Source organism: Mizuhopecten yessoensis, unplaced genomic scaffold (genome assembly GCF_002113885.1).
Source record: "Mizuhopecten yessoensis strain PY_sf001 unplaced genomic scaffold, ASM211388v2 scaffold6363, whole genome shotgun sequence".
NCBI classification, from domain to species: Eukaryota; Metazoa; Mollusca; class Bivalvia; order Pectinida; family Pectinidae; genus Mizuhopecten; species Mizuhopecten yessoensis.
In genome coordinates this window covers 831,921-852,791 of record NW_018406512.1, presented here as the reverse complement: position 1 = coordinate 852,791, position 20,871 = coordinate 831,921, and the positions used below count along the sequence as shown (strand labels likewise).

General features: G+C 34.8%; 1 protein-coding gene across 1 annotated transcript; it reads right to left on the bottom strand.

Annotated features, from left to right (window-relative positions):
- Positions 1-588: 588 nt before the first annotated feature.
- Positions 589-20,602, bottom strand: LOC110452029 (transforming growth factor-beta-induced protein ig-h3-like). The gene is made up of 13 exons (XM_021500290.1): positions 20,424-20,602; positions 19,599-19,813; positions 18,223-18,409; positions 17,869-17,967; positions 17,138-17,251; positions 16,442-16,524; positions 12,782-12,789; positions 4,863-5,002; positions 4,023-4,237; positions 2,648-2,834; positions 2,265-2,363; positions 1,526-1,639; positions 589-885 (listed from the first exon to the last, which is right to left on the bottom strand). The coding sequence occupies exons 1-13, from the start codon at positions 20,560-20,562 to the stop codon at positions 752-754; spliced, it is 1,734 nt and encodes a 577-aa protein (XP_021355965.1). The 5' UTR covers positions 20,563-20,602; the 3' UTR covers positions 589-751.
- Between the last annotated feature and the right edge of the window lie 269 nt (positions 20,603-20,871).

Below are 20,871 nucleotides of genomic sequence, written 5' to 3'. Positions count from 1 at the left end.
GTCCCAGTTTAATGACGCTGTGTTACATTTTGTTCACGTATGTAGACATTTTGGTATATTTTATCATCGTATATTGCCAGTTCGCTGTGGTATATTTTGTCCTTGTGTGCTGACGTTTTGGTATACTTTGTCATTGTGTCTTAACGTTGTGGTATACTTTTTCGTTGTGTGTTGACGTTGTGGTATACTTTGTCGTTGTGTGTTGACGCTGTAGTATATTTTGTCATTGTGTGCTGACGTTGTGTTAAAATTTGTCAACGTATGTAGACATTGTGGTATATTCTATCATCGTATATTGCCAGTGCGCTGTTGTATATTTTGATTGTTTATACATACGTTGTGGTATATTTTGCTCCAGTATGATGACGCTGTGGTACATTTTGATCTTGTGTGTTGTCACTGTGGTCTATTATGACCTTATATGTTGCCACTGTGGTATAATTTGTCTTTGTGTGTTGCCACTGTGGTATATTTTGTCCATCGGTGTTGATGCTGTGGGCTATTTTGTTTTTGTGCATTGGTGCCGTGGTACAATTTGTCTTTGTGATTGACTATGATGTGCATTTTACATACAAATAATGTTATAAGTTAATCAAAACAGATTTATTACATTTGTAGATATCCACAATATTCTGCTTATCGACAAATGCGTTGTAGTTTAGGAGAAAGACATTTCAATATAGTTCATATGGTTATGTTTTAATTCATTTTTTTTTAAGAAAAAACTTCCAGTACGAAGCGTTACTTCCCGTTACTTCTTTCCAAATATTGCAGATCCTAGGAACCTCAGTGGAATAAGCACGTGATCAATTATGTGGACAACTCCGTTACTGGCATTAATGTCGGCCTTAACCACTTGTGCGTTGTTCACGTGGACTGTTGAGCCTGAAAGAAAAAGGAAAAACAATTGTGATCAATTTTCTGTTGTTTCAAATTTTAAAACCTAACTTTGTAAATCGACAATAGATGGTACGGTAATTGGGCCTGAAGATAAACTGAAGTAAATGCCCAATTATACTTGTGCACAGTGTTTGAAGATATAAGAACAATGATTTATTATGAAGATATCTTCGAGAAAGGAAAGCTTTTATATACATTCTATGCATGGGAAAGGGTATTGATAAGTGGTAATCTTGTGTAAGAACCATTTTAGTTGAATAGGCATTGCCACTAGAGCCATTCCATCCAATCTGGATATTCCAAATATTGATATGTTCTGATGTGTTTAAAAACACCAATACATTATCAGTATCCGTAATCTTGTGGTTTTGAAACAATATGTACACTGTTTACAAGATCGAAAACTTTGTACATATAGATATGTAATAAATTTGATATATGGTTATATTAAACCGATTGATTTAATATAATTCAATTATAGGCCGGACAGTGACATATTTTAAAGATTAATGTGTATCTAGAGGAAATGTAAACACGATTTACTAGGTGGTGGTGGGTTGGGGGAATGAGAGAGGGAGATGGGGATAGGCTAATAGATTATATATAGATTAAAATATATACGTACCGGATACGCCTAGTCTGATGACGTCATGATGTGTGTCCAGTGTCCTCACGTGCTCTCTGTTATATAGACCGGCAGAGTACTCGGTATGTGGGACAACATGGTATTCCAAAATTTCTAACAGGAAAGAGAAGAAGATATAGTTATTTACTTCAGACCAATATCTAGTATCCTCTATATTTGGACAAAATGAAAATAATCTCCAGAACAGTTACATGTCGTTGCGTCAACAAAGAAAACATAAGACATGTTCATAGTCGACACATAAGGACAAATCATCACCAAAGGAAACGAGGGATACCCACAGACCTTTAAACATGTGGTATCACAGCCTACCTATCGTATCATACCCCCTTGCATATACTAGAACACTTCAAGTGCTATTCACATCCTGATATTGTCTCAAAAAGACACCAAGGCGGCTGGGGTTCGATTCAAAGATTGGATGGGAAAGGGTAGGGAGTCCACCATCCAAAGACATGGGTTTTCTCCGGGTACTCCGGTTTCCTCCAACGTTGTAATACACGACGCTCCAAGTTTTTGCCAAACACGAGTGATCATTAAATGAAGTTAAAATGTCTTGTTGTCAAATGAATAGAGTTTAAACACCACGGACTTCTGTTATTTGGAAAGAGTATTTGAAAAACTTGCATGCACTACATGGTGTAATTATTTACTTATGCTATAATCTAAACTAAGTATCAATCTGACGTTTGAATATATACTGAAGTTTATTTCCTACCTTTAAGAAGCGTGGGGTTATTGGCGAGGTTGTGCAATACGTGTGTTCCTAGACGTGCAAATGCGTCATTTGTTGGTGCGAATACGGTGAGAGCATCTCCTGTTTAATAAAAACGGCTTTTCAAAAAACAATTGAAGGTAGCTATCAATATAATAAACAGATTTATTGATCTTTTGTAACAAGTCAAAATGTAATTCAATTTGAACAAGGCTTCACATTTTTAGAGTTTAAAGTTAAATATTAAATAGAAGTTTTAAGCAAAACGATTTGAGAGAAGTACATTTGTAGCAATATTTACAAGATTTAAATCGCCAAAAACATGACAATTTTGTTACGTATCGGCCAACAATACTGTCGTCTTCTATTTAATGACCTTGACCTACCTTGCAGAGCTGAAACTAGGTTTGCAGATTTGACTTTTGACAACAAGGTGGATAACTGTGAGGAAGCGGCAACGATATCGACGATGCTGCCCTCTGGTGGTAGCATCACTGTATCAATGATGTGGACGTATCCATTGTCCGCTCGAAGGTCGAAGTGAGTTATCTTGGACCCTTCCACTGTAACTTCCTGTATAACAAATAATAAGAAAAAACAATGTTTTAGGCTGTACTTTATACTACATACTTCTATCCCGTTTATACACAGCTATAAATGATTAAACAATGTAGCCAATATCGAAAGAAAGCTGATCACTCGCATACATCATAAGCGTTACATATAATCGGGGGTTTTGTACATAAACATTATCGTGATGCATATTTCGTTGTCCTCTGCTGCATTTGAGCTGGAATAATTTATACCGTTCATTAATACCGTACGTAATATCATGGTTCAGCTTTAACTACGAACATTGCAAAAGCAAATACTTTACGATAGGTCCCGTCAACTGATGAGTCTGTAGTACCAGGCTGTGTTACTTATACAGGCGTTTATCACTACACTAACATCACAGTTTTTTTCGTTTCATTACTTTAAGGTAGTTTTATTACTATATGGCTATCAAACGAGTTATATTTTTAGAAGCGGCTGAGGCCGTGTTAATATTAGAATTAATAACGAGTGATAAATAATTCCTACTGAATATATTAAGTCCTCAATTCGATTTCTTTGCATATGAGATTTACAAAATAATTCAGAAATAAGTTTTCACACAACCAGGTTCTGCTGCATTGATAATGTAATACCGGAGCGAGTTTCTTAAATCTCATATGAAATTTGAAACAAACTTTTTGAATAACTGAGACAGTGAAAATCCGACCAAAACTGTTTCTATTTCCATCGGATATTTTTCAACGACCGACATGTAGATTAATATTAGATTTCGTCAACTCGTCACAATCTCCTGACTTCATGTCTATTGTCTTCATACTGACATCATAATTGTTGGTATATAAACTAAATATTATAATCATGTTAGGGTATAAAATGTATCTAAACCGAAACATTTATATACAATGCTCTAAAACCCTGCAATACTAAGCTTACTGTTAGATATATAGCCTTGCTAAAGTTCCTTGTAAATATTTATGAAATCTGAACCATATTTATACGGAGTTAGCATACGCTATTGTCTGTTTAAACATGTCTGAGTCAGTACAATGTCGTTAATTTGAATTTTTTAACTCGAAATTTGTTTGATGGCTATTTACCTTCAATATGAAAATAACGATTGTAATTGGATGAAACTGATCTGGAAGCAATGTGATTTTGAATCTCATGAAAATGGTAAAAATGATAAAACTGGCGGTGACTTACATTGTTATGACTGTAGATGTTGAGCCTGATTTTTTTGCCAGCCAATGTATCAAGTTGGGCTTCGTTGGAAGCGTCCTGTTTCCGGATAGATCCCTGAACCACGTGATATTTCAAAACATTGGCGAGAGCATTGACGTCATTGCTGAGGGAGGCAAGAAGATCTGCCGGCAGCTTAGCGAAGGCAGCATTGGTCGGAGCGAAAATGGTAAAAGTTCCTAGAAACAGGTAGAACGTTAAATGTAATCAAAAGTAGCCATGACAGTTTACGATGGTCCATAGTAACTTACAGATGTTATACAAAACTTTTAGTATTCCAACAAAGAAGAGGCATTTACGTTATATATCGAATGTCCACAATTATAATCACTCTTCATTTTAAAGCTATATACAAGCATAGTCAAGGAGTTAATTTATTCTGGCTCGGTTTACATGAAGTTTTACTGTAATAAACATATGTATTGTATCATGACGTTTTCAATATAAAAAGTTATGAACGTTTTAATAGACTCCTTCTCCCCTTTCACTTTATTGCTACATTGTATAGAGGTCGGTAACATTTTGGAGATGCGTTTACATTCTTTTGACCTTAAGTACCATTGATGAATTGTAAATGGACAAAATAGAAATGTAATGCTACAAAATGTTTACTTGATTTGGCTCTCTGTGTCGACTTTGCTTTAAAAATAATTTCATATTTTCTATTTCTTCTGTTTAACCGAACGATTATGACATCGGTGAATACATATCCTAGAGATCCAAAATACAATCACATCTTGAAATCGCTTTACGTGAAAATAGACCTTTTAAATTGTTAGAAAGATAATAACGTTTGCCACTTACCTTGTCCTAAAGCATCAGCTAGGCCTGCTTTCTGTACTAGGCTGACCAGCGTGGACTCTCCTGCGGACTGTAACACCTGTACCAAGTTGCCCCCTAGTACGGCCTGCAAGGCTAGAGCGAGACAGAGTACACGAAGCATGGTGCGTCCTCACGAACTAAAGTTGCTGTTTCGTCTGGAGATTCTTGAAGTCAGAACTGCTTTTCCCAATGTTCAGCTCATATTTATACCAATTTGGATTCGAAATTTGTTTCATAAAGTGTAATATAGGACGCGTCCCCCGTGTAGTGTAATCGTGACCTGTTGTCAAGTTAGGAGACGGCTCTCACGTGTGACCTTGTATGCTCTGGTCAGTATCAAGGAATTCCATTTAATCTTAGATAATGCAATGGCTTTAACGCACTGGTCAGTAAAACGAGAAAATACTTCATCCCCAGCTAACCTCTATAGCATATTGTCATACAGATGTGTTTGTTGGTAGAGTATCACAACAATACCAACGTATGTAAAAACATAATAGTTATATTTGTATGAGGATACAATTTGTCGTGTGCATGGTACCTTGGTTCCTGTAGTCTGTTTTACCCGTTTTGTTCTAATGTATGACCTTCTTACATAGCTTACCTTCCATTAATAAATATGATATGGATATTGATGTTAAGGTTTATTTTGTCCTTATTATGGCACTAAGGTAACTTGTCATTACATCTTTACGCTATGGTAAATTTTCGTTTCTATTTTTTGACTCAATAATATAATTTGTCATACTACGTTGACGGTATGAAATATTTTGTTCTGGCGTATTTGCGCTATATTTGTGTAGTGCAGCTTTAGTGCATTTGTCCTCGTGTATATTGTCGATGACGCGGATCTTTTCTATACATTCTTTTATCTTTGATATTTAACACATGACATTTGTATTGAGGAATGTACATATATAGCAACTGTCGTTTACATTGTGAATTATTGTAGGAACTATGAGCAACGTTCACCGGTACATTATACTTACTGTATTGCCATGTGGTAGTAGCCAAAGCTATAGACAGATTTAAGATTTATAAGGGCACCAGACACATACACATATATGTGTAACAAGAGGTCATACATGTACAATCAAACATTTGATGTGAGTACGTGCCATTACTTGGATTCGATTTAGATTTACATGCCGGGTGTCTCAATGAAGCAGAAGACCCTTATCCTTCTGCAACACCTGGTCTTATTATCTTTGTTCTTTTTCAATTTTTAGTTCGAATAATGGTTTTGTTGACACTTCGGTATTTTCATATAATTTTGTATTTAAAATGACGATCGATTAATTTTAAGAAGATAATTCAATACAAACACATGTTGGTATAAACAAACCTATAATCTAGAAAGTATAATTTCTTAATATGTTTAACTGTTTTTCCAACTTCTGTAAAGATGAACGCGGTGCTAGCTATAGGCAGATGTTAGTAATAGGCAAGTTGTAGTTATAGAAAAGTGATAACTGTTCACATTTGTATCATGTGTTGGTAAATAATACAGAGCAGAATATTGACAATGTCTTTACATTATAATATACAGCATTTGATATAGCGCCCTATCTAGCTAACCTAAGTCACTCTAAAGCGCTTTACATTATAATATACAGCATTTGATATAGCGCCCTATCTAGCTAACCTAAGTCACTCTAAAGCGCTTTACATTACATAGAAATACAATTGTTTATTTACAATCAATTCAATTAGCATATACATTAATCAATACAATTTGAGGAATTTGCAGGAGCTGCCATATCAGGCGCTAAGTTCTAGTCCTATGCCACCTGGCTAATATCTCCCTCTGTGTGTATGTCTGCGTGTGTGCTTGAGATGTATAATGTTTTGTTTGTAGTGGGACCGTGCTTCCAACGGTATCTTTTATAGTGCCAATTAACTTGAATGCAACAACACAGAAACCGCAATATCAACCCCAGACCATTTTATACTCCACCTGGGTTGTACGACGACTTCGGGGATCGAACCCCGGCAGCCTGCGTGGAAGGCCGGATTGTTAACCACTCGACCAATCCGCCCACAATTAATTATTAAAGGTTTATTTGTTAATTATGGAAGTGTGCATATATAAGTACAAACGTCATTAAAAACAGATAAATGAATAAATAAATAAAGTTAATAATTGAATAATATTAATAACGAAATAATATCACCATTACGTTACATACACATTATTTTATTGCATATATTCTTATTGCCATTTCTGCACTCATCTGAACTTTTAATAAATTATTTTGATATATATTTCTGATGTGTTATGTCCAGTCCAAACGTACGACGGTTGTGAAGTGACTATGGAATTTAACAAGATAGCATATCTGACCAGTGCCTTATAAGGAAATCCCGTGGGCACTGACCAACGATTCATACTGACCAACACGTGACCAACACGTGAATTTAATTGACGCGTGACTTATGTAAGGTCGTCTATTGATCATGATCGTGACTGGTGTAAGGTACTCTGCAAATATGGAACAGACATTGAAAAAAAGAAATATTAATGATAGAACATTTTGAATTGATTTTTACAGCTATGCTGTGGGAATCACACACATCGCCAGTACGTTTAGAACATGTATAATTGTAACAAGTATTTAATGCTTTACTCTCATTGTTAATTACCAATAGATTTGTTTAACAACTATTTAACTAAAAACAATCCGAATGTCTTAATATTCACCGCAATTGCCATGTTTTTGTCCTGAGAGGGTATCGTAGTGAAAAATGCGAAAATGATTATGTCGTATTAAGACATTAACGGTTTTAAGGAGTGTATATAGATATTCGGGACTGGAGTCCGTACATCGTATTTGTTATCATTATTGCTTTCGAATTCTCTTAGTTTTAACTAAGATTATGTACTTTGGCAGTTTTTTGTTTCGCGACCAATTACCTAACATAATACGTATCATTTAATAATACGCATATACCATAGTGTTAACATAAAAAATATACCTAACGTCAACAAAACATCAATATGAAATACACCATAGCTTCAACACATAAATATGAAATACACCACAGCTTCAACACATTAATATGAAATACACCATAGCTTTAACACATTAATATGAAATACACCATAGCTTTAACACATTAATATGAAATACACCACAGCTTTAACACATTAATATGAAATACACCATAGCTTTAACACATTAATATGAAATACACCATAGCTTTAACACATTAATATGAAATACACCACAGCTTTAACACATTAATATGAAATACACCATAGCTTTAACACATTAATATGAAATACACCATAGCTTTAACACATAAATACGAAATACACCACAGCTTTAACACATTAATATGAAATACACCATAGTTTTAACACATTAATATGAAATACATCATAGTTTTAACACATAAATACGAAATACACCATAGCTTTAACACATTAATAGGAAATACACCATAGCTTTAACACATAAATACGAAATACACCACAGCTTCAACACATTAATACGAAATACACCAAAGCTTCAACACATTAATACGAAATACACCATAGCTTTAACACATAAATACGAAATACACCACAGCTTCAACACATTAATATTAAATACATCATGGCTTCAACACATAAAAACGAAATACCTTATATCTTCAAAACATAAATACGAAAGACACCATAGCTTCACGCATGAATAAGAAATAACCATAGCGTCATCACGTAAAAACTTAATACTATATAGCTTCAACACATGAATACGAAATACACCATAGCTTTAACACATAAATACGAAATACACCACATCATCAACACATCAATACGAAACACACCATAGCTTCAACACATTAATATACAATACATTATACCATCAACACATAAATACGAAATACACCATATCTTCAACACATAAATACGAAATACACCATAGCTTAAACACATTAATACAACATATACCATAACGTCTACATAAAAACACAACAAATACCATATCGTCTAAACACTTATATTATACAATAGACCCTATGCCTTTTAGAACGATACAAGGTTTAGAAATATATGAGCTTTAAAATACTGAAAAAGTAGGAACTTGTTTTTCCTTACTTTGTTTTGTCTTCAGCTTTTACTTTGTTTTGTCTTCAGCTTAAAATATTTCGTTTCTCGTGTCAAAACTATAAACCGAGAAATCATTCGATGAGTCATTTAAATACTTGGCTAGGAAAATCAAAATGCCCTAGAGTAAATCACAGCGGATGCGAAGTACGTGTATATATTATAACTGCCTATGATGTATATTTTTCTAACCAGGCTATTCACAACATAGCGTATTTATGATGTAATAGAGGGTACCGAAGTGCGTAGCGTCAACAAATCGTTATACAATATGTTGTAACTACTCTGACCATGTCGTGGTCCGAATCGGGACCACAAACTAGTTAAATCTGATGAATATTGCTGTAATACAGAAATATTTGGGGTGTGGAAATGTTCGCGTTTTTCGATTTGAGTATATTGGCACGAAAGTATCCGAACGCTAATATCTATATATAGATGATATAGATTATAGATTAAAGTACTATTGACAACGCGATCATTTGCACTCATCGATTAGTTCCAAGGTTCGCATCGCGAACATTTCCACACGCGAACACATCCTTTGTTACAGAATGTTTGTATTGATTTTAAAATGCGGTGACGAATGCAACTGAACGTGTGTATGTGTTTCAAATGTGTTCAAATAAAGTGATGCATTGCTGTATTTCTATGTGTTCTATTACTGCTGAGGACAAAGATGAAGCTGTATGGGAGTACTGAACATGTCAATTGGCTTCATCGCACAAACGTGCGTGTATCATTGTTTAGCAATAAATGATGTCTGAGGAAATGCGTTTGTTATTCTGTTTTGTCAATAAAATCATGAAATACTGAAACATATGTTATATAGAATTGTCGATAAAAGTAATCAAACATGTATGTTATAACGGTCTTGTGTTAGTTGATAACTATAATGTCAAATATATAGTGTCAATAAACAAGTCAAAAGTTGAATTCGATTGATAAAGAAGAAATCATACAGATGAGGAGACATGTTGAACCCAAAACTGAGATAAGAATGAGTTAAGCTTATTTTCACTAAACGAAGCATCCGTAAAAATGTATCCTAACAACTCCAGACCCTGTATAGAGGTCATGACCTCACGATCGAGCATACAATTAGCAGGCTTTATTTCTTATATGTATTTCCAATCTATAAATTTGAACTTTGAATCCAGCTCTGTATACCTGGAATCAGCCTGGAAACTAGCAATTCATTTTTACCATAATAATTCATTTTTAAATGACGTTTATTTTATCATTCAAACGTTTTCTACTATTTCCGTGTTTCTACAACATATTGATAGAATAAGAGTTATTTCCTAGTCTGGATGATTGTTTACGAAATTGTAAATTCTAATTATAAACCGACACTCTGTGTTTACTTTAAAAGAAGCAAGGTCTAGGTGGATAAATTAAATCTGGTAAAACATATTCATTTGATGATCATCTTTATTTTGAGTGTATTGTTTATGTTGGTGTTATAATATTATGTTTTACGTCATACAGAAATTTCAATGGGGGTGGCAGAATTGATAATTGTTAAATGAAACTTTTAAGCATTTGGTTAGAATTATGGGTAGAGCTCTTTATAAAATACATAACGTTACTGAACAAGTTTTTTTAGCCGTTTTATTGAGATTGTTGACAAACTATATTTTCTGTTGACGTGAAAGTTTTCTTTGATACATCTATCGATTTCTACAGGATAGTAACCTTAAAATGCTTATGTCTTCAATCATAGCATACCATAGGTCAATGATGTCAAATTTCTTCAATATGAACTGAAGCATCGCAAGTAGTTAAATCTGGCAAATTATTAATTAGTGATCATTGCGTTTGCAATACACAATCACAGGCGAGATCAAACGAGAACTGATGACACACAAAAACAAACTAAGCGTCGTTATAAACCAACGCAACAACTGGCAGCCAAGGCAATGTGCTGAGCAATCACCTGTAGTACCAATTATATTCGCTCAGGGAGAGTATGATCTCACACACAATGTTTAACCATCTAACACTGACCTTCTATAATTGCAAAGAGAAGTTGGTGAAGGGGAGGTAGCTCGTGGATAATTTCTCGTTGTAAGGTAGAGTATATGAAAGTATCTCGGAAGAGCGCAACGACGAATCTACCTGGTTTAAAAGTTAATGAGACCGGTAAGATCACTCTACACCTGGATTGAAATCTGTAAACAGTGTGATGAGAGGCGGGGCATTAGGATACGCTCTTAGCTTGGTTTCCAATCCTCTTTATTCTATGTTTTGAAGTTTGTTTAATGTGCAAAAATTGGAAATAAAATAATGTTTAAACTAAATGTGATTAGGTAATGTATATTTGTTAAATGCATTAGATGTACTTGAGGTAATTTCCACTATTTTGTTGACTTCATAACAGTTTTCATTCGGCAATTGATTTTTATAATCTCATGTTTTACTCACATTATAAAATGATGAAGAAACTATTAAAGATGAACTTTCAGATAATAGACGAAGTGAAAAGTATAAATCCTTGTTGGAAAACTTTATTTAGAATAGCCAGATCACCATTTAATCAATACTGTGTCTTGATTATTACATGTACAGGCCTAGGGATGTGCACGATTTCAAATAATATCATGGCCGTGTTTGTTGTTAGTGCTTGTGTTTTTTCATTTTTATTTTCACCATTTTCACATATGTATACTAAGGTGACACAATGTCGTATTTATATAAATCAGTGTAACGGTTGTTCTGAAGTAACCTGCCATCGTAAACACAGAGTTTTATTTTTTTATTCACAAAAAAGGATATTTTTTGTCACGTTTCATGGGTAAACACAATCACAGGCGACATCCAACAAGAACTGCTAACACACCAAACAATTAAAAGACATTATAAACCAATGCAAAACAATGCCAAGGAAAACCATGTCCTGACTAATCATATGTAGCACCTGTTGTATTCTCTCCAGGAGAAAATGATGTCACACACGCTATTTAACCATCTGACGCTGACCTTCAATTGTTGCAAAGAGAAGGGAAGGTAGCTCGTAGATAAATTCCTCGATGTAAGGCAGGTTATTTATTGTCATATGATATTGAAACTATCACATAAGGGCGCAATGATCAATAAGACCTGGATGGAAATCTGTAAATAGTGTGATTCGGAGATGTGTTTTTTTAAATACATTAGATTTAATTTGAAGCAATGCCACTGCGTTTTATAATAAGGTTTATCAATTGTATGATAATACCAGTTTAGTTTAAGTGAAAATCTTGAATGAGTTTAGGTATTTGTCCATTTTGGTCTTGTACAAGTCTTTCCTCTTCGGTCAACATCAGCTAGACGCTTTATTTACTAATTTTGCGCTTATGAATTTTAAGCGTATCCATGCCCCTGAATATCTCTGTCCCGGATGTGGCTGCTCGAATTCTGTTGAACAATTTACCCACCCACCGCTCCAACTACACCATTTAAATAATTACTGGACAGGGCTCTGCTGTTGTGTTTGTTGTCCACAGGATATTTCTGGATCTATGCTGTTTCCAAGGAAATGTTTCAGGCGGACTGGTTCACCACAACAACGCTGAAGTTGATTTGGACTTTCGCAAGGTGGATATAGGCCTATGTTCGTGCCAGTGTTGGTCAGGTCTTCAGAAAATTTTAAAATGTCACATGAACTTGTCAATCAGTGTGGTAGGTCATAATAATATACCATTGGACTGGGTAAGTGGTATACACTTAAACAATGATGTATCCAGTAATATGTTGCCAGATGATAAACTGGCATAGACCTACAAGATAGCTTACCTTGCTATATATGGTATCATTTATTTGGTATATGTGCTCCTTAGGAGCATATAATTAAGTGGACTACATATTATGGACTTTAATTATGATTTAATCAAGTAGAATGACCTTTAATACTTGTCTATTCATTTCTAGTCAATTATCATTATATTCTAGTTAGGGGGGGATAACCCTATATTGTAAAGTTTATTTCAATATATTTTTGCTGTATATCTGAAATTCCACAGTATTAATAAAGAGTGTCTATTTTTTCGTCGTAATTACGTTGGCATGAATATAGTTGCACACTCTTGATGTTTGGCTTGGCGGATGGCTGACAGGCTAACTCCAAAGGTTGAGATTTCTTATCAGCTATATCAGCTCAAGTATGGGAAGTACACCTACAATGTGGTACCACAGGGTAGGCAATGGTAGACCATCTCATGTAAACCGGAATGGTCAGTTCTTTACTGTATACCAGTTCGAGCTATTTCGTCCCTAGAATAAACCGGGGACAGGTGGTTTGAATATGGTTAATAATACAAATTATAATATATGGGCTCATGTATTGTAGCAATCACACCTAGTTTACTCTATTGGTGGGTTTACATAGAGAAACCGAGACTGGCAGTTTTACCACTGGGTCACTAACATGCCAGTTTAAATTTTTAGTCTGTCAGTCACCGAAAAAATGGGGGGGGGGGGGGTCTTTTATATAATCTGTGAATTTGTAGTATTTCGTGAATCGTAACTGAGGCCAGAAATTATCCAAGTCTACAGTGTAATTTGCTGTTTGTGTTATTTTGTTATGAATCTTTAACTAATGTCATTTTTGACCCACGTTGCAAAATGATATAGAAACTATTAAGATTCAGCTTTAAAGTGAAAAGAGCAGTGACAAATATGTATCCTTGTTAGACATTATTATGTAGGATGGTCAGATTACCATTTAATCAAACCAATGTATGGGTGTTTTCTTTATAAGGATATGCATGATTTCAAATAAATATCGTGCCCGTTTTTTGTTTGTTTTTATGTCAAACATTTCCAAATCTGTCTACCAACGTAAAACAAGGTCACAAAATGCAGCGTAATGGTTGAGCAAAAGTAATCTGCCATGATAATTTTCCATATTACTGAAAATATCCTGCAGCATCAACGTCAAGAATTGCTTCAATTTCGATACAAAAATAAATAGATAAATAGATTAAAATAAAATAATGTTTAGTCTTATACTTTACGAACATTTCGCCCTCATCACATAATATGGGATTTTATAAACCGAAACATGCCGAGTATGTTTGTGAAGGCTTTTCATGTGTTTAAACAATATTCAGCAAACATACATCAATATTTCTGTGAACCTTGCTAGTCACCTAACTACGTTACCATCGTAGCCTTATATGTGATTAATCGGGAGTTTGAATTCGTTCTGTTTCGTCTCTACTCCTGTACTATGTCAGTATATTAGAGAAAGTTTGCTTGATAAGGTATATGTATACATTATCATAACGTTGCAAATTTGCTATGAAAAATACACAAAGAGGCATAAAAATGGGCAAAGAAAAATCCATTAAAAAGAGATTACAAATTGATCCTTTGTCTCACGCCGAATGTCACAAGCTGCATTGCACTCCTTTACATAGTTTGGGTTCGTGTCTGATGTAATGGCGTCATCTTTGTTATTTTCCTTTTTTAATCTTGTGTTTCCTCACCCTTACAAGTTTCAAATTCAGTTTATTACCAAATGCACATTGCATAAAGGCGTACAGAAATATACATATTGATCAATACTTTACAAATAGCTTGTACAATGGCGGAGAGCATATGCAATAGATTCAATTCCATACATAATGATTACAAATTCATGAAATAGTCATAAGTTGGGGAAAACTTGAAGTTTTTCCTAAGGTAAATTAGCGGACTCTCATGAAGCATTATTTAGTTGTTAATGAAATAATACAAATAAAGCCTTACGCTAACCAAATTTATAGGAAATAACAAAACTTCAAAGTCAATAATGCAACCTCAACACGAAGGTAGAACGATTACTATATATTACATAATTAAATGAGATTATAACTCATTGTGAAGTAAAAGACATAGATCTCAATCACAATATACAGAAACAAAACGTATATAGCAAGACTTTGATCCAGCTTATAGGCCTATATCATGATATACGTCTTCTCTTAACAGTTGCTTGAATCATGTACTTGCTTAAATTTCTAATAAGTTTAAAATATTTACTAGACAGTAGCTCTATTACTTTAAACACTGAAGGACAAATACGATGATATGGCTAGATTTGCGATACTCTTAATTCTAAAAATACAGGACACATAAGAATGAAATGAAACTCATCCTCGATATCTCCAAGATCACATAAAGTACAAACAATCTCTGGATTCGAATCACTGCATTATATCTACCTGTCTCTATATTAAGGTAATAAATCAATCCGTCTTGTTTATTTTGTGCATGAATGTCGACGGTGTGGTATATTTTATTTTGTCCCTGTGTGTTGCCGCTCTAGTTTATTTTTGTCCCAGTTGAATGACGCTGTGTTACAATTTGTCCACGTATGTATGTAGATGTTGTGGTATATTTTATCATCGTATATTGCCAGTGCGGTATATTTTATTTGTTTATGCATACGTTGTGGTATATTTTGTTCCAGTATGCTGACGCTGTGGTATATTTGGTCCTTGTGTGTTGACGTTTTGCTATATTTTGTCCTTGTGTGCTGACGCTATGGTATATTTTGTCCTTGTGTGCTGACGTTGTGGTATACTTTGTCGTTGAGTGTTGACATTGTGGTATACTTTGTCTTTGTGTGTTGATGCTGTGGTATATTTTGTCATTGTGTGCTGAAGTTGTGTTACCATTTGTCAACGTATGTAGACGTTGTGGTATATTCTATCATCGTATATTGCCAGTGCGGTATATTTTATTTGTTTATGCATACGTTGTGGTATATTTTGTTCCAGTATGCTGACGCTGTGGTATATTTGGTCCTTGTGTGTTGACGTTTTGCTATATTTTGTCCTTGTGTGCTGACGTTGTTGTATACTTTGTCGTTGAGTGTTTACATTGTGGTATACTTTGTCGAAGTGTGTTGATGCTGTGGTATATTTTGTCATTGTGTGCTGAAGTTGTGTTACCATTTGTCAACGTATGTAGACGTTGTGGTATATTCTATCATCGTATATTGCCAGTGCGGTGTATTTTGATTGTTTATACATACGTTGTGGTATATTTTGGTCCAGTATGCTGACGCTGTGGTACATTTTGTTCTTGTGTTTTGTCACTGTGGTCTATTATGACCTTGTACATTGCCACTGTGGTATTTTTTGTCTGTTTGTGTTGCCACTGTGGTACAATTTGTCTTTGTGATTGACTTTGATGTACATTTTACATAAAAGGAACGTTATAAGTTAGTCCAAACAGATGTTTTACATTTGTAGATATCCAAACTATTCAGCTAATCGATACATTCGTGGTAACATTTCAATATTGTTCATATGGTTACGTTTTATTTTTGACCCAAAATAAATACTTCAAGTACGAAGAACATTTTAACATTTTATTTTTGTAAAAAAAACGTTATATACAACAAAACAAACGATCAACAATGATGATACATTCCAACAGAATCGCTTTACTTCTTTCCAAATATTGCAGATCCTAGGTACCTCAGTGGAATAAGCACGTGATCAATTATGTGGACAACTCCATTACTGGCGTTAATGTCGGCCTTGGTCACTTTTGCGTTGTTCGCGTAGACTGATGAGCCTGAAAGAAAAACAACATTGTTTTGTTGACTTTTCTTTTGTTTTAAATTTCATAACCTAATTGTGTAAATCGACAATAGATGGTAAGGTAACTGGGCCTGAAGATAAAATAAAGTAAAGGCCAAATTATACTTGTGCACAGTGTATGGAGATATAAGAACAATGGTTTATTATGAAGATATCTTTATATACATTCTATGTAGGGGAACGGGTGTTGATAAATGGTAATCTCGTGTAAAAACCTTTTTTTGTTAAATAGGCACTGCCACTACAGCCATTCCATCCAATCTGGATATTCCAAATATTGATATGTTCTGATGTGTTTAAAAACACCAATACATTATCAGTATCCGTAACCTTGTGGTTTTGAAACAATATGTACACTGTTCACAAGATCGAAAACTTTGTACATGTGTATACGTAATAAATTTGATATACCGCTACCGATAGATTTTAAATAATTCACTTATCGGCCGGACAGTGACATATTTTAAAGATAATGTGTATCCAGAGGAAATGTAAACACGATTTATTAGGGGGTGGTGGGGTGGGGGAAGGGGAGTAGGAGATGGGGATAGGCTAATATATATATGTAAGTTAAAATCTATACTTACCAGATACGCCTATTCTGATGACGTCATGACGTGTGTCCAGTGTCCTCACGTATTCTCTGTTATATAGACCGGCAGAGTACTCGGTGTGTGGGACAACATGGTATTCCAAAATTTCTAACAGGAAAGAGAAAGAACATATAGTAATTTCTTACATAACAATACCTATTACCATCTTTTTTTTTTTTGGACAAAATGAAAATAATCACCAACAAGGTTTCATATGTCGTTGCGTCAACAAAGAAAACATAAGACATGTTCAGAGTCGACAACCAAAGGAAACGTGGGATACCCACAGGCCTTTAAACATGTGGTATCACAACCTACTCTTGCATATCATACTCCCTTGCATATACTAGAACACTTCATGTGATATTCACATCCTTATACTGTCTCAAAAAGACACCAAGGCGGCCGAGGTTTCATTCCACGACTTGAAGCGAATTGGTAGGGAGTCACCTACCCGAAGACGTAGGTTTTCTCGGGGTACTCCGGTTTCCTCCCACGTTCAGATACCCGACGCGTTAAGTTTTTGCTAAACACCAGTGATCATTAAATGAAGCTTAAATGGCTTGTTGTCAAATGAATAGAGTTTTAACACCACGGACTTCTGTTGTTTGGAAAGAGTATTTGAAAAACTTGCATGCAATACATGGTGTAATTATTTACTTATGCTATAATCTAAACTAAGTATAAATCAGACGTTTGAATATCTACTGAAGTTTATTTCCTACCTTTTAGAAGCTTGGGGTCATTGGCGAGGTTGTTCAATACTGTTGTTCCTAGACGTGCAAATGCGTCATCTGTTGGTGCGAATACGGTGAGAGCATCTCCTGTATGATAAAAACGGCTTTTCAAAAAACAATTGAAGGTAGCTATCAATATGATAAACAGATTTATTATTTGTTTGTAACAAGTCAAAATGTAATTCAACTTGATCAGGACTTCACATTTTTAGAGTTTAAAGTTGAAATATTAAATAGAAGTTTTAAGCAAAACGAATTGACTGAAGTAGCAATAATTATAGGATTTAAATCGCCAAAAAACAAGACAATACTTTCATCTCTAATCTAATGACCTTGACCTACCTTGTAGAGCTGATACCAGGTTTGCTGCTTTGACTTTTGACAACAAGGTGGATAACTCTGTGGCACCGGCAACTATATCGACGATGCTGCCCTCTGGTGGTAGCATCACTGTATCAATGATGTGGACGTATCCATTGTCCGCTCGAAGGTCAAAGTCAGTTATCTTGGACCCTTCCACTGTAACTTCCTATATTACAAATAATGAGAAAAAACAATGTTTTAGGCTGTACTTTATACTACATAGTTCTATCCCGTTAATGCACAGCTATAAATGATTACACAGCGTAGCCAATACCGAAAGAAAGCTGGTCACTCGCATACGTCATAAGCGTTACACATAATCGGGGGTTTTGTACATAAACATTTCCGTGATGCATATTTCGTTGTCCTTGGCTGCAATTGAGCTGGAATAATTTATACCGTTCATTTATACCGTACGTAATATCACGGTCCAGCTTTAACTACGAACATTTCAAAAGCAAATACTTTACGATAAGTCCCGTCAACTGATGAGTCCGTAGTACCAGGCTGTGTTACTTATACAGGCGTTTATCACTACACTAACATCACAGTTTTTTTCGTTTCATTACTTTAAGGTAGTTTTATTACTATATGACTATCAAACGAGAAATATTTTTAGAAGCAGTTGAGGAAGTTTGTGTTAGTATTAGAATAAATAACGAGTGATAAATAATTCCTACTGAATATATTAAGTCCTCAATTCGATTTCTTTGCATATGAGATTTACAAAATAATTCAGGAATAAGTTTCCACAAGCTCAGGTTCTGCTGCATTGATAATGTAATACCGGAGCGAGTTCCACAAATCTCATATGAAATTTGAAACAAACTTTTTGAATGACTGAGACAGTGAAAATCCGACAAAAACTGTATCTATTTCCATCGGATATTTTTCAACGACCGCCATGTAGGTTAATATTAAATTTCGTCAACTCGTCACAATCTCCTGACGTTATGTCTATTGTCTTCATACTGACATCATAATTGTTGGTATAGTTACCAGAAATGATAATCATGTTAGGACATACAATTTATCTAAACCGAAACATTTATATACAATACTCTAAAACCCTACAATACTAAGCTTCCTGTTCGATAGCCTTGCTAAAAGTAACTTGTAAATATTTGTGAAATCTGAACCACATTTATACGGAGTTAGCATACGCTATTGTCTGTTTAAACATGTCTGAGTCAGTACAATGTCGTTAATCTGAATTTTTCAACTCGAAATTTGTTTGATGACTATTTACCTTCAATATGAAAATAACGATTTTAATTGGATGAAACTGATCTGGAGGCAATGTGATTTTGAATCTCATGAAAACGATGAAAATGATAAAACTGGCGGTGACTTACATTGTTATGACTGTAGATGTTGAGCCTGATTTTTTTGCCAGCCAATGTATCAAGTTGGGCTTCGTTGGAAGCGTCCTGTTTCCGGATAGATCCCTGAACCACGTGATATTTCAAAACATTGGCGAGAGCATCGACGTCATTGCTGAGGGAGGCAAGAAGATCTGCCGGCAGCTTAGCGAAGGCAGCATTGGTCGGAGCGAAAATGGTAAAAGTTCCTAGAAACAGGTAAAACGTTCAATGTAATCAAAAGTAGCCATGACAGTTTACGATGGTCCATAGTAACTTACAGATGTTATACAAAATCTTTGGTATTCCAACAAAGAAGAGGTATTTACATTATATATCGTATGGCCACAATTATAATCACTCTTCATTTTAAAGCTGTAGAAACATAGTCAAGGAGTTAATTTATTCTTGCTCGGTTTACAGGAAGTTTTACTTTAAGAAAAATATGTATTGTATCATGACCTTTTCAATTAAAAAAGTTATGAACGTTTTAATAGACACCTTCCCCACTTTCACTTTATTGCTGTAGAGGTTCGTAACATTTTGGAGATGCGTTTACATTCTTTTGATCTTCAAAGTACCATTGATGAATTGTAAATGGACAAAATAGAAATATAATGCTATAACACGTTTACTTAATTTGGCTTTGTGTCGACTTTTTCATAGTTTCATACTTTCTATTTCCTGTGATTAACCGAACGATTATGACATCGATGAATACATATCGCAGAAATCCAAAATACAATCACCTCTTGAGATCGCTTTACGTGAAAATAGAACTTTTAATTTGTTAGAAAGATAATAACGTTTGACACTTACCTTGTCCTAAAGCATCAGCTAGGCCTGCTTTCTGTACTAGGCTGACCAGCGTGGACTCTCCTTCGGACTGTAACACTTGTACCAGGTTGCCCCCTAATACGGCCTGCAAGGCTAGAGCGAGACAGAGTACACGAAGCATGGTGCGTCCTCACGAACTATAGTTGCTAGAACTGCTTTTTCCCATGTTCTGTTCATATTTATACCATTTCGGATTCCAATTTTATTTCATAAATTGTGATATAAGACGCGTCCCCGTGTAGTTTAAACGTGACCTGTTATCAAGTTAGGAGATGGCTCTCACGTGTGACCTTGTATACTCTGGTCAGTATCAAGGAATTCCATTTAAACTTAGATAATGCAATGACTTTAACGCACTGGTCAGTAAAACGAGAAAATCGTTCATTCCAAGCTAACGTCGATTTCATACTGTCATACATATTTTTTGTTG

Bases quoted from the DNA above. Each gene is read 5' to 3' on its own strand.
- LOC110452029 (XM_021500290.1), bottom strand. From the start codon at position 20,562: ATGCTTCGTGTACTCTGTCTCGCTCTAGCCTTGCAGGCCGTATTAGGG. The intron at 19,814-20,423 runs GTAAGTGTCAAA...ACCTGTTTCTAG, and splicing joins AGCTGATGCTTTAGGACAAG to GAACTTTTACCATTTTCGCT. The intron at 886-1,525 runs GTACGTATATAT...TTTTTCTTTCAG, and splicing joins CATCAGACTAGGCGTATCCG to GCTCAACAGTCCACGTGAAC.